At 35.8% G+C, this 13,187-nt stretch overlaps 1 protein-coding gene across 1 annotated transcript in view; it reads left to right on the top strand.

The window, feature by feature from the left end:
* Positions 1 to 13,187, top strand: part of Nbea (neurobeachin) — a 583,161-nt gene that overhangs the window by 144,935 nt on the left and 425,039 nt on the right. The window contains 2 exon segments of the mRNA XM_052180490.1: positions 8,970 to 9,122; positions 10,232 to 10,400. Coding sequence (XP_052036450.1) covers positions 8,970 to 9,122; positions 10,232 to 10,400 — 322 coding nt within the window.

Here is a 13,187-nt window from a genome sequence, read left to right on the forward strand (position 1 = left end):
GTCCTCCCACCCACCCCTTCCCACTTCCCCGTTCTGGTTTTGCTGAATACTGTTTCACTGAGTCTTTCCAGAACCAGGGGCCACTCCTCCTTTCTTCTTGTACCTCATTTGATGTGTGGATTATGTTTTGGGTATTCCAGTTTTCTAGGTTAATATCCACTTATTAGTGAGTGCATACCATGATTCACCTGTTGAGTCTGGGTTATCTCACTTAGTATGATATTCTCTAGCTCCATCCATTTGCCTAAGAATTTCATAAATTCATTGTTTCTAATGGCTGAATAGTACTCCATTGTGTAGATATACCACATTTTTTGCATCCACTCTTCTGTTGAGGGATACCTGGGTTCTTTCCAGCATCTGGCAAATAAAAATAGGGCTGCTATGAACATAGTAGAACATGTATCCTTATTACATGGTGGGGAGTCTTCTGGGTATATGCCCAGGAGTGGTATAGCAGGATCTTCTGGAAGTAAGGTACCCAGTTTTCGGAGGAACCGCCAGACTGATTTCCAGAGTGGTTGTACCAATTTGCAACCCCACCAGCAGTGGAGGAGTGTTCCTCTTTCTCCACACCCTCTCCAACACCTGCTGTCTCCTGAATTTTTCATCTTAGCCATTCTGACTGGTGTAAGATGAAATCTTAGGGTTGTTTTGATTTGCATTTCCCTAATGACTAATGAAGTTGAGCATTTTTTAAGATGTTTCTCCCCCATCCGAAGTTCTTCAGGTGAGAATTCTTTGTTTAACTCTGTACCCCATTTTTTAATAGGGTTGTTTGGTTTTCTGGAGTCTAACTTCTTGAGTTCTTTATATATATTGGATATTAGCCCTCTATCTGATATAGGATTGGTGAAGATCTTTTCCCAATTTGTTGGTTGCCGATTTGTCCTCTTGATGGTGTCCTTTGCCTTACAGAAACTTTGTAATTTTATGAGGTCCCATTTGTCAATTCTTGCTCTTAGAGCATAAGCTATTGGTGTTCTGTTCAGAAACTTTCTCCCTGTACCGATGTCCTCAAGGGTCTTCCCCAATTTCTTTTCTATTAGCTTCAGAGTGTCTGGCTTTATGTGGAGGTCCTTGATCCATTTGGATTTGAGCTTAGTACAAGGAGACAAGGATGGATCAATTCGCATTCTTCTGCATGCTGACCTCCAGTTGAACCAGCACCATTTGTTAAAAAGGCTATCTTTTTTCCATTGGATGTTTTCAGCCTCTTTGTCGAGGATCAAGTGGCCATAGGTGTGTGGGTTCATTTCTGGATCTTCAATCCTGTTCCATTGATCCTCCTGCCTGTCACTGTACCAATACCATGCAGTTTTTAACACTATTGCTCTGTAGTATTGCTTGAGGTCAGGGATACTGATTCCCCCAGATTTTCTTTTGTTGCTGAGAATAATTTTAGCTATCCTGGGTTTTTTGTTGTTCCAGATGAATTTGATAATTGCTCTTTCTAACTCTGTGAAGAATTGAGTTGGGATTTTGATGGGTATTGCATTGAATCTGTATAGTGCTTTAGGCAAAATGGCCATTTTAACTATATTGATTCTACCGATCCATGAGCATGGGAGGTTTTCCCATTTTTTGAGGTCTTCTTCCATTTCCTTCTTCAGAGTCTTGAAGTTCTTGTCATACAGATCTTTCACATGTTTGGTAAGAGTCACCCCAAGATACTTTATACTGTTTGTGGCTATTGTGAAGGGGGTCATTTCCCTAATTTCTTTCTCAGCTTGCTTATCCTTTGAGTATAGGAAGGCCACTGATTTGCTTGAGTTGATTTTATAACCTGCCACTTTGCTGAAGTTGTTTATCAGCTGTAGGAGCTCTCTAGTGGAGTTCTTTGGGTCACTTAGGTAGACGATCATGTCGTCTGCAAATAATGATAGTTTGACTTCTTCCTTTCCAATTTGTATCCCTTTGATCTCCTTATGTTGTCGAATTGCCCGAGCTAGTACCTCAAGTACAATATTGAAAAGATAAGGAGAAAGGGGGCAGCCTTGTCTGGTCCCTGATTTCAGTGGGATTGCTTCAAGTTTCTCTCCATTTAGTTTGATGCTGGCTACCGGTTTGCTGTATATTGCTTTTACTATGTTTAGGTATGGGCCTTGAATTCCTGTTCTCTCCAAGACTTTAAGCATGAAGGGATGCTGAATTTTGTCAAATGCTTTTTCAGCATCCAATGAAATCTAAACAGTCCCATAATGCCTAAAGAAATAGAAGGAGTCATAGAAAGTCTTCCAACCAAAAAAAGCACAGGACCACATGGCTTCAGTGCAGAATTCTACCAGACCTTCAAAGAAGAGTTAACACCAATACTCTTCAAACTATTCCACAAAATAGAAACAGAAGGAACACTACCCAATTCCTTCTACGAAGCCACAATTACGCTGATACCAAAGCCACACAAAGATCCAACAAAGAAAGAGAACTTCAGACCAATTTCCCTTATGAACATCGATGCAAAAATACTCAATAAAATTCTTGCCAACCGAATCCAAGAACACATCAAAACGATCATCCACCATGATCAAGTAGGCTTTATCCCGGGAATGCAGGGTTGGTTCAATATACGGAAATCCATCAATACAATCCACTACATAAACAAACTCAAAGAACAAAACCACATGGTACATCTTGATAGCTGCTAACACGTTCATCTGTCTTATATAAGATCGCCTTGCTGCTTTTTGCTTTGCTTGTTCCTATGCATTCACTCATCAATTGTCTTCAAAACAGTTTCACTTGTTACATTGACATTTTTATTCAGCCCTTCAGTTATGTTTCACCTTTTTAATTATTTAGGTTATCTTCTTTTTTTGAGTACAGAAAATTTACCTGAGTTTTGATGTTTTATCAAACATGTTATTTCATGTCTTAAGATTTTAGGGGAGTTTATGTTTGCTTTTTCATTTTTGACTTGTCATGTACATAGAAATAGAATTATTGATGATTAGTATAAACTTTTTATATTCTTGTTGCTACTCCTTTATTAACTATAGGCTTGTAGCTGCCTTAGAAGTTTGTAATAGTATCATCTAAAACTAATGACTTCTTTCTTTTTTGATAATTGTCTGTTTCTTTTGCCGCTTTCTTGTGCTATCTGGTGCAGTGTTGATGAGAAGTTGAATAATGGATACTTCCTGTTACTAATCTCATGACAGTGCATTTAGTAATTATAATCTGAAGTAAAAATTTATTTAAATAGATTAGATTTTATAGTATTTTTCAAAAAATTTCAAGTTTTCTCATTTTTAATATTTTCTTTGTCATAGTCAAATTGATTTTTACATTTTTTTTTGATCATGAGTTCTAATTTTCTTTTCTTACGTTGTGAACCGTATTCATTAATTTTCAAATAGAAAAATGTCTAATCACTCCTAGATACGTTCTTTCCCCAGTCAGGCTTTCTGGATCGTCACCATGCTGCACTCACCCTGCCGAAGCCTTTGCTCCTCCGACCCTGCTCTTGCTTTCCTCTGTAGATTTTCTTCACGTTGACACGAGCTGCAGCACTGCAGCACTGCAGCCCAGTGCTGTCTTCCCTCACTCTTTGCCAGTTCTTTATTTTCTATTCTTGCTTTCTGTTATTTCTTCCTGTATTTCTGAACACTGCCTTCTACTGGCTACACTTGAAAATCTTTTCTTGGCTGGAGAAATGGCTCAGCGGTTAAGAACACTGACTGTTCTTCTGAAGGTCCTAAGTTCAAATCCCAGCAACGTCATGGTGGCTCACAACCATTCGTAATATCTGACAGCTACAATGTACTTACATATAATGAATAAATAAATAAATCTTTAGGTTGGGCGGTGGTGGCACACGCTTTTAATCCCAGCACTTGGGAGGCAGAGGCAGGTGGATTTCTGAGTTTGAGGCCAGCCTGGTCTACAGAATCAGTTCCAGGACAGCCAGGGCTACACAGAGAAACCCTGTCTCAAAAAAACCAAAAAAAAAATTCTATTTTCCTGTAATTATTTTAATGAGATTATGGTTTCTTTCGTTAGCCTAATGCTAATTATTTTCATATACCCTTCATTAGACTTCTGCTTGGATGTCCAGTGACACCTTTCATTAACAAAATTATTGCCCGGGCTACACATAGAAACCCTGTCTTAAAAAACCAAAAATAAAAAAAAATCTTTTTTCCTATAATTATTTTAATGAGATTATGGTTGCTTTCATTAGCCTAACATTAATTATTTTCATATACCCTTAATTAGAATTCTACTAGGATGTCCAGTGACAACTTTCATTAATCAAATTATTGCTTCTGAGTTTTCTCCCAAATATTTTATTTCGTGTTTTATCTTAGTATTATTACCCTTTAGCTAAACTTAAGACATTAATCTCTGTTTTTTCTCACACTGAATCTAAATACTTGATAATTATGTGTTAGCCATCAGAATGTATCCAAAATCAGGGATTAAAGAGATTGATTAACGTTTAAGAAATCTTGTTGCTCTTGTCGGAGACCCAAGTTCAGTTCCCAGTATCCACATTGTAGTCTATAGCCACTCATAATTGTAGTTCTAAGGGACCCAAAAATCCTCTCTGATTTTATTGTGCACTGCACATGCACATGGTGTGTGTGTATGTATGTATATATGTGTATGTATGTATATATGTGTGTATGTATATATATATGTGTGTGTGTGTGTGTGTGTTTATGTATGTTAGCAAAAACACACAGAAATACGATAAATAAATATTTAAAATTAGGAATATGAGGAAAACCAATTGCTATTCCTAGTCTTTATTCTCCTCAATACATCCATGGATACCATGTTAGTCCTAGTGTCATTCTTTTACTCCAGTAATTACTTTTCTAATTTGATATCTGCTGTTGTGATAAAATAGTGACCAAAACCAAGTTGGGGAAGAAAACAGTTTATTTTAGCATATGGGTTGATGTCTATCAACCTAACTAACTAATCAGGGCAGGCACTCAGACAGGAACTTGAAACAGAAACCATGGAGGAATCCACTCATGCTAAGCTAGTTTCTTTTGTAGCCCTGGACTACCAGCCCAGGGATGGTGCCACTCATGGTGGACTGGTTTCTCCCATATCAATTACGAATCAACATAATCCCCCATGGGCATGTCCATAGCAAAGTCTCATGGGGCAGTCCATCAATCAAGGCTCCCTTCTCAAGTACTCTAGGTTGTTTCAGGGTGATAGCTATTTACATATTCCATCCTCTATTTATCCTCACACTACTTTAGTAAAGGATCTTTCTCCTTATTTGACTACATTGTTAATATTATATTCCTGACATCATATTTACTACTCTCCTTGTTCATTTTATTGCCTACCCCTCTTTCCCTTTCTTTTAGCAATATACACATGCATACACATGGTGGTCTTTTGCAGTACTTTGCCCAACTCTTTCATTAACTTTCTTCTGTATGCACCTAAATCCTTCCCTCTTTCTAGGGCATACCTATAGTGATCACTTCTACTTAGATAGTGCTTCTTGAATTTTTAGTCACCTTTTATTATAGTGCCCCCAGCCAGGGACAAAGCTCTCAACTTACCAATCTGAACAATACTTCACATTAAAACCATAACAGGAGCCTATCAGTCTTCATCTTGGCAGGAAGCTGACAGCACACTCAACTTAAGTTATTAACAAGAATTTAAGGGCTTGCTATTTAAAAAGTAAGTTGCAAGCATTGTTAAAGGAATTTGACTAGACCTAGAGGACAATGATTATTTAATATAACTAAAACAGAAGAATGTCATACTTGACTGGATTCATGTCTTCCATAAAGTAATAGTGTATTGATTTGTACAACAATGCTCACATCTCATTTTTTATTTGTCCATAGCTACCTGCTGATTGTTCAAACTAGTCAAACTTTTCATTGAAAACCAACAGGCAAAAGAATGTCCCAAACAGAGATAATAAGTTACAGAGCAATGAAACGTGTATCTAGTCTTAGGACCTGTGTCTATTTTGTCCTGTTTATGGCATAGGTTTAGTGCACAGCTGTTCTCCTTTGTGTGAACTGGCCTTTTCTTCTGTACCCTCACGTGTACACCCTCACGTCCAGAGGGAGACAAATTTCCATCCTTATATCCATACACAGTTCTTCCCTCGTATTTGATCAGTTAGTTTAGGTCTTGCCTTTCTGTGCATGTATATTTATTGGAATGCTATAGTTTGATGCAAGCTCCCTGAAGTTACTGCTGTCACAGTTCTTCCAACATTCAGTTAACATAATTTAGTTAGGTTGGTTGATCTCATTTTTGGTATCTGGAAAGAGTGAAGTTGATATTAAGGTTAAGTTATTTCATGTTACATATTTACCAATTTAAATACTTTATGTAGTTATGTAGCATATAATAATGCATGTTTTTATGTATTGAACAGTTTTTGCAATAAAATAAACATTTCTGCTAAGCCATTACCATTACATCTTGCACTTGTTGGGCACATATCCCCTAATTCAATTAAGATTTTCATTATAGCATCCAGTGCTATTTACTGTTTAGATATTTTCAAGTTGACACTGTAATTATCTTTTCTAATATTTCATATTCCATTTCCAAATCAATTCATCCATAGTTAGTGCGTTACACAGTGCTCTCCTCACCTTCCTTTCTCTTCCCTCCTTCCTTTCCTTTTGTTCATTCAATCATTCAGTATGTAAATGAGTCATTTGCTCATGCGCACACCTGCGGGGTGTGGTGTGTGTGTGTGTGTGTGTGTGTACCAGTGTTCTTGGTACCTGCAGAGGCAAGAAGAGATTGGTTGGAACTGTTGTTACAATTTTGAGCTACCATGTAGGTGCTGGGAATTGAACCTGGGTTCTGCAGATAAACAACCACTGAACCCTCTCTCTAGCCCCTTCCCTTTCTTTTCTTTTGAGATACTTCTCTTGCCAACTGTCCCAAAACCCACCATTATATTGTTTCAGCTGAGATTATATGTGTGCATAGCACTTGGCTTCAAACAATTCTTCATAAGTGTATGTTCATAAGTAGATATGCCATATTATATCTAAAAGACAGATTCACAGAAATCTTACCTGATTTTTTATAAGAAGAGGAATGAGATGTGGCGATAGGGGTGGCAAGGACTAATATGCATTGTAAAACATGAAAATTGTCAAAAATAAGTACGTTTAGACATTTTACTCTCATCTGGCACAGATACAGATGTTAAATTTCTGTGGTGTTGACATTCTGATGATTGTGCTTAAGATCTATTGCTATTAATTGTCTAGGAAGTAATCTCTTGTTTGTGTGTGTTTTCCTGAAAACTTCCCACATGTGATGGGAGCACTCTACCACTGAGCTATGTCTCTATCCCTGAATCTCATTTAAAAGATTATTTCACCCATTAAAGTTTAAACAAATTGCAAAATAGTAAAAGTTAAAGCAGTTAATTGAAGTAAACATTTTATGAACAATTGGGTGTCTTTTTATCTTCTCTATTCTCCCAGTTTATCTTTTATGTTCTTGTTCCCTTTTTGAATTTAATATGAATGTAGTTAAACATTTACGAAGGAATTACAGAGGAACTAGAAAAGATCAATAACATAGTGTGCTCTTATCCCCAAGGAAAGAAAAGTACATGGATTAAATAGATGATTTGAGATAGTAGTAAGTACCATTCACAGGTGAAACTGAATGCTGTGTAGAGAGAGTTCATTGTACACATGGTAAAACTTTTAAGTAGTCAGTGAACACACAGTTTTGAAAATAAATGTTTCTAAAGATCAAGTATAGATCTAAAACTACTCTCTGGTGGCATAAATAAACATGAAAAGACAAATCTATGCTTTTCTTTAGTAATATAGAGACCCTACATGATGCTTTTGAGGATGCTTTTCCTGGCACTTAGCAATTTCAAAATCTATCTAAATTATGAATTACTATCAGAAGAATGTGATTGGAATGCATGCTGTCAATGACAAGCTTTTAGCATTTGAGTTTAGATTATAAGTTTTTCTGAAGAGCAATGTTTTCTGTTACCACATTTTTGTCTGAAATTATAATGCAGCATTGCCCAAATGAAGTATAATGTAAGAACCAAATGCAAATTAAAATAGTTAGTAAAATGTTATTAGTGATATTAATTTTATTTAGCTCGGCATATCGAAAACATCATTATAGTATTTGATTAGTTATTTTTTAAAAGAATACTTTTTTAGAGAATTATAACTTACATCTCACTTTCGACAGGCTATATTTTAAGTGTTCAACATTTACAAATAGGATAATGTCTACTTTGCAATCTTAACGAATTGTCATGTGTTTCAGAAGGTCTCTTGTATTTAGTGATAAGTCATTGTTGTTGACAGTTGAACATTTGTGATGGGAATGTGGTATATTAAAACAATGTTCTGTGAAGAAGTTCAGACTGATATCAAAGGAGATACTTTATTTGTAGTGAAAAGAAGATAAAGAAATTGATATTTGAGCAGAAGTCTGTGGAGTAGTGTGAGGATCGTGAAAGCTACATGATAGCCTGTGGGCAGTAGAGTCAGGTCTGCCTTACCACGGCCCAGGCGGGCTGGGCCGGGGGGTTTGCTGAGGCAAGGGAACTGCATTTGTTGGTTTTGAAAAGGCCTAAAGGAATAAAACAGCAGCTTCTGCTGTGCTTGTGGAACAGTTTTCAGTGAAACCACTTCTTGTTATATTTAATTTTTGAATTATAATTATTTAACTCTAAGCTCTGTAAGATCCTTTGTCAATTTTTTTTGAGATTCTTACTCATAAATTATTTTACTTCATCATATTGACAAGAGTTTCTTATCTGTAATTAGACCGGGCTTTAAATAACAAGCTTTCACTCAAAGAAATATCATAACATTTCATATAATTACATTTTTACTAACAGACAATATATGATTTCGTGCTTTTGATTTCAACTTTTAGGGACAATTTGAATTATTCCTGTAAATGTTATGTAATTTGTTATCACAGACATTTCTAGATAGAATTTCTGTTTCTGTTTTTAGTCATCAAGAGTTCACATAACTAGAGCTGTCTTGGAGCAGTTTTTATCATTTGCCAAATACCTCGATGGCCTGTCTCATGGAGCACCGTTGCTGAAGCAGCTTTGTGACCACATTTTATTCAATCCTGCCATCTGGATACACACACCTGCAAAGGTCTGCATTTCAGGTTCATTCATTTAATTTTAGTTTAATGTTATAAAATAAAGTTAATGATACACTGTGTAGTTATTGGATTTAATGTATCCAGTAGAAAACACTCAGCATTTTTTCTTTTAGTCAGTATAAGCTATAGATAAAGTTTTAAATATGTAGATATAATAAAGAAAGCTACAGTGAAACATTAAAGCAGTGTAGAACTAAGTTTTAATGTTATTGGGTATGGTTCATACCTTGTCAACAAAGAGAATCTGGTATATTATTGAAAGATTAGGAAAAGACAATAGAACAATGTGATCATTTAGACTGGGAAGTTCTATCAGTTTGAACTTAGATGTTTTATCATGACATAATGTTTTTAAATAAGCATATACTTAAGCCACATTATTTTTCTATAAGTTTGCATAAAGCAGTATATCAGATAATTTATTTATTCCTAACTTATCTGAACTTAAATCTTTATGGGGGTATATTGATATTACAACTTTTGAATCTTTATACAACTAAGTGAGAAGTGTTCCTGATTTCCTTATAGCCCATCTCACTGTTATGGCACTAAGTCCACAGCCAATGATTGGCGTTCCCTCTTCTTATCGATGTACTTGTCATAGTCACATGGTCAGAATCTAATGATAACTCTGTATGGCGGCAATAGGTGAAGAAAGTGGAGTCACAGCACCTTTGGCCTATGTTGTGCATATTGTCTCTGATAGGCTGCAGCTATTCCTCTGGAGAAGCATGTGCTCAGGGAACTACTGTCAGATCCTTTCTGGAGGAGCTGTCCTAGACACCAGCCACTGCCACATCAATTTATTTCTCATACGATTAGCCTAAATTAAGTTAAAAAGATTTACTTATAGTTGATAGTGCTATTATCCTTAGATATAGAACCTTCTTTCCTAATTGGGACATGTGCATTATCTTTATGGAAATCAATTTTATTGGGATGTTTGTGTTTTGATTATTACTTTTCAAAATATAAATGTTTATTAAGAAACATTATTTCAAGCCACAAAATAAATTATAATAGTTTGCTGATTTGTATGTGAATTAAAATGGACTTCATATTTAACAAGCACTTTAAACTTGCTCTAATTATGTATTAGGTTCAACTTTCCCTGTATACCTACTTGTCTGCTGAGTTTATTGGAACCGCTACCATCTATACCACCATACGCAGAGTTGGGACAGTATTGCAGCTAATGCACACATTGAAATATTACTACTGGGTTATTAACCCTGCTGACAGCAGTGGCATCACACCGAAAGGATTAGGTAAGCACCTTTGCGATCTCATTTGCATTTTTCTGTGTTTAGATCCTGGGTACTAGGTCTGTAGTTCTAGTCCTGGATACTAGGTCTCTAGTACTGGATATGTAGTGGGTACTAGCACAGTGCACACATGTGTGTGACTACAAAGTTATTCTTTATCTCTTTGATTTCTTGTGAGGTACTATTATTATATTAATATATTAAATAAATTATAATATTATTTTAGAAGTTGCACTTGTTTTTTTTGTTTGTTTGTTTGTTTGTTTGTTTTGTTTTTAATCTAGGGACATTGAGACAGCTTAGTGGCCACAGGCACTTGCCTTAAAGCCCAATGGTGTGAATCAGATGTTCATGCTCTACATGATGGGAGGAAAGAACTGACTCCCCCATGTTGTCCACTGACCCATCTTCTGTGGCATGTGTGCACCTCAGTACACAGGGACATTAAGTATATTGAAAGTGTTGTAGTGATAAAATACTTGGAATAAAAACATTTTTAGTGTACTTGATTTTAATTGAGATGCTTTTTATGTGGAGCTCTGGAGGATATATTTGTATATTAAAAATGGGTATATATGACTGCCTCTTATCAGTGTCTTGTAGTACTTTGAACCTTAGAGTACTTTGAAATTTGATTTCACATGTGCTGTTTCACCTGAGCATGGTAGAAACTGGTTTACTTTTAATATTTTTACATTTGTGTTTTCAGTTTATAGTCATATTTTCTAATTATTCAAAAGTATACTTGTATAAGTACTCTAAATAGAAAATAATCTCAAAGAGAAAAGCGTTCATCGTCCATGTGCTGGGAGGAGCACTGTGGAAAATGTAGATTTTGCCTCTCAGTACATTGCTGCATGGTCAAGCTTCTTACAGAATCAAACTTGTTCCACTTTTAATCATCCTTCCTATAACAGTTTTAAAATTTTATTCCTTAAAGAAGTGGTTTATTTTTTTTTATGTAACTGGCTTCCATGATTTGTTTAGAATTAGCAAGGAAGGTCCAATTAAAAATATTTTAGCAGCTAGAGAGATGGCTCATCAGTTAAGAACATTGACTGCTCTTCCAGAGGTCCTGAGTTCAATTCCCAACAACCCCATGGTGGCTCATGACCATCTGTAATGGGATAAGATGTCCTCTTCCATTGTGTCTGAAGACAGCAACAGTGTACTCACATACAATAAAATAAATAAATAAATAAATAAATAAATAAATAAATAAATAAATAAATAAAACTTTAATTTTTTCCAGAAATGTCCTACCAGTATAGTTTCACCAGCAGTGTATGATGGGGATTTTTCAGATTTTTCACAGTAGTATTCATTACTATAGTTATGTGTATCTCTTTTAAAAGGAAAAATAGCTCTCATTAATATTTAGGTAGTCATGCTTTTTATTTTATGATGGGAGTCAGTAATTGTCACCGACTGTAGTGTCTGATCTGTCCTATCATAGTTTATCTCCTTTCTTTTGAATTGGATATTCCCAGAGTTGGTTACTGTTGAGTAGTCTTTGTTAATGTATTTAACAAATACATTAATATTAATGTTAATCTAATATAATTAGAGATATATAAATATGTGTAGATACATACACAGCATTGTAGATCCTGTTAATACCATCCATATTTTGTCTAATAGAAAGCTGAAAGTGCACATCAACAGCTCTGAAGTTTAAATCGCAGCTGTGTGACGCAGAGCCTGAAAACTTGGAGCCCTTGTACTGAAGTATCTCCATGAATGTTCTATTCTACCCTTCAGCTTAGCCCCTGCATTACAGTATTACTTTATAACACATAAAAGCTTACCAAGAGTTATATGAGAAAGCTGAAGTTAACTTAGATATTTAATCTATTTGCATATCTTTTTATTGTTCCTTATTAAATATGTGTACCCCTCGGAAGACAGCCTGATGGCTCCCTTATGTCTCTGTGTGAAACACTCACATTATATACATTATTCTTTGTGTCAGTTGAAAATAAAGTGAAGAAAACATGTTTTCTTTCCCCAAATGCTTCTCTGTATATTTCCCCAAAGGTGAAAGTTAACTGTTAAATAGTAGTGGAAAACACAGACTGATTTTGGAGACCCCCTCAATGAGGCATTGTATTTTTTCATGGTGACACAGGTGTTTTGTTTGTTTTGTTTTGTTTTAGGCAGAAATATCACAGTAATCATGGTAATCTCTCAATCTATCCCGTAAATCAAATACACAATGCTTAGCTTCCTGTGTCTACTGGTAACTAAGAATGCTTGCATAGGGTCTAAACTCCTTGTTCAGACTGTGTCCATATCCTGTTGTGCAGCAAAGCTTCACTTACTTATTTCAAGACTTTTTACCCTGCTATCAGAGAGAATATAGTTTTCTTATGTGTGTATTTATTTTTCAGTGAATTATATCAGTATGGACTCATGAGTTCCTCTTTTGTTCAGTGTATTATATCATCAGCTGGTAGCTTTCCATAAAGGGCCCTGTAGTAACTTTGGTTTTCTGTTTCTTTCATTTTCCCTAAAATTTGTTCTATCCAAGTGAATGCAGTTGTTTGATTGCTTATGAGCATGTTGTACAGAAATGAGCTGTACAGGAGTGAGCATGGCAGGTGCCAGTCCATCACGGAGACGTGCTGATGAAGGGCCTGACCGTGTGGTGCATCTGCCCCGGAGGTCCTTATAGATTTAATGTTCACTCTTATCTAGATTTTTTTCTGGTAGGAAATGTGCCTTTATGGCAGGACTCCATAGGTTCATAGCATTACCTTACTGCACAATGCAAAATACTCTTTGTTCTTA

Source organism: Apodemus sylvaticus, chromosome 4 (assembly GCF_947179515.1).
Source record: "Apodemus sylvaticus chromosome 4, mApoSyl1.1, whole genome shotgun sequence".
NCBI lineage: Eukaryota > Metazoa > Chordata > Mammalia > Rodentia > Muridae > Apodemus > Apodemus sylvaticus.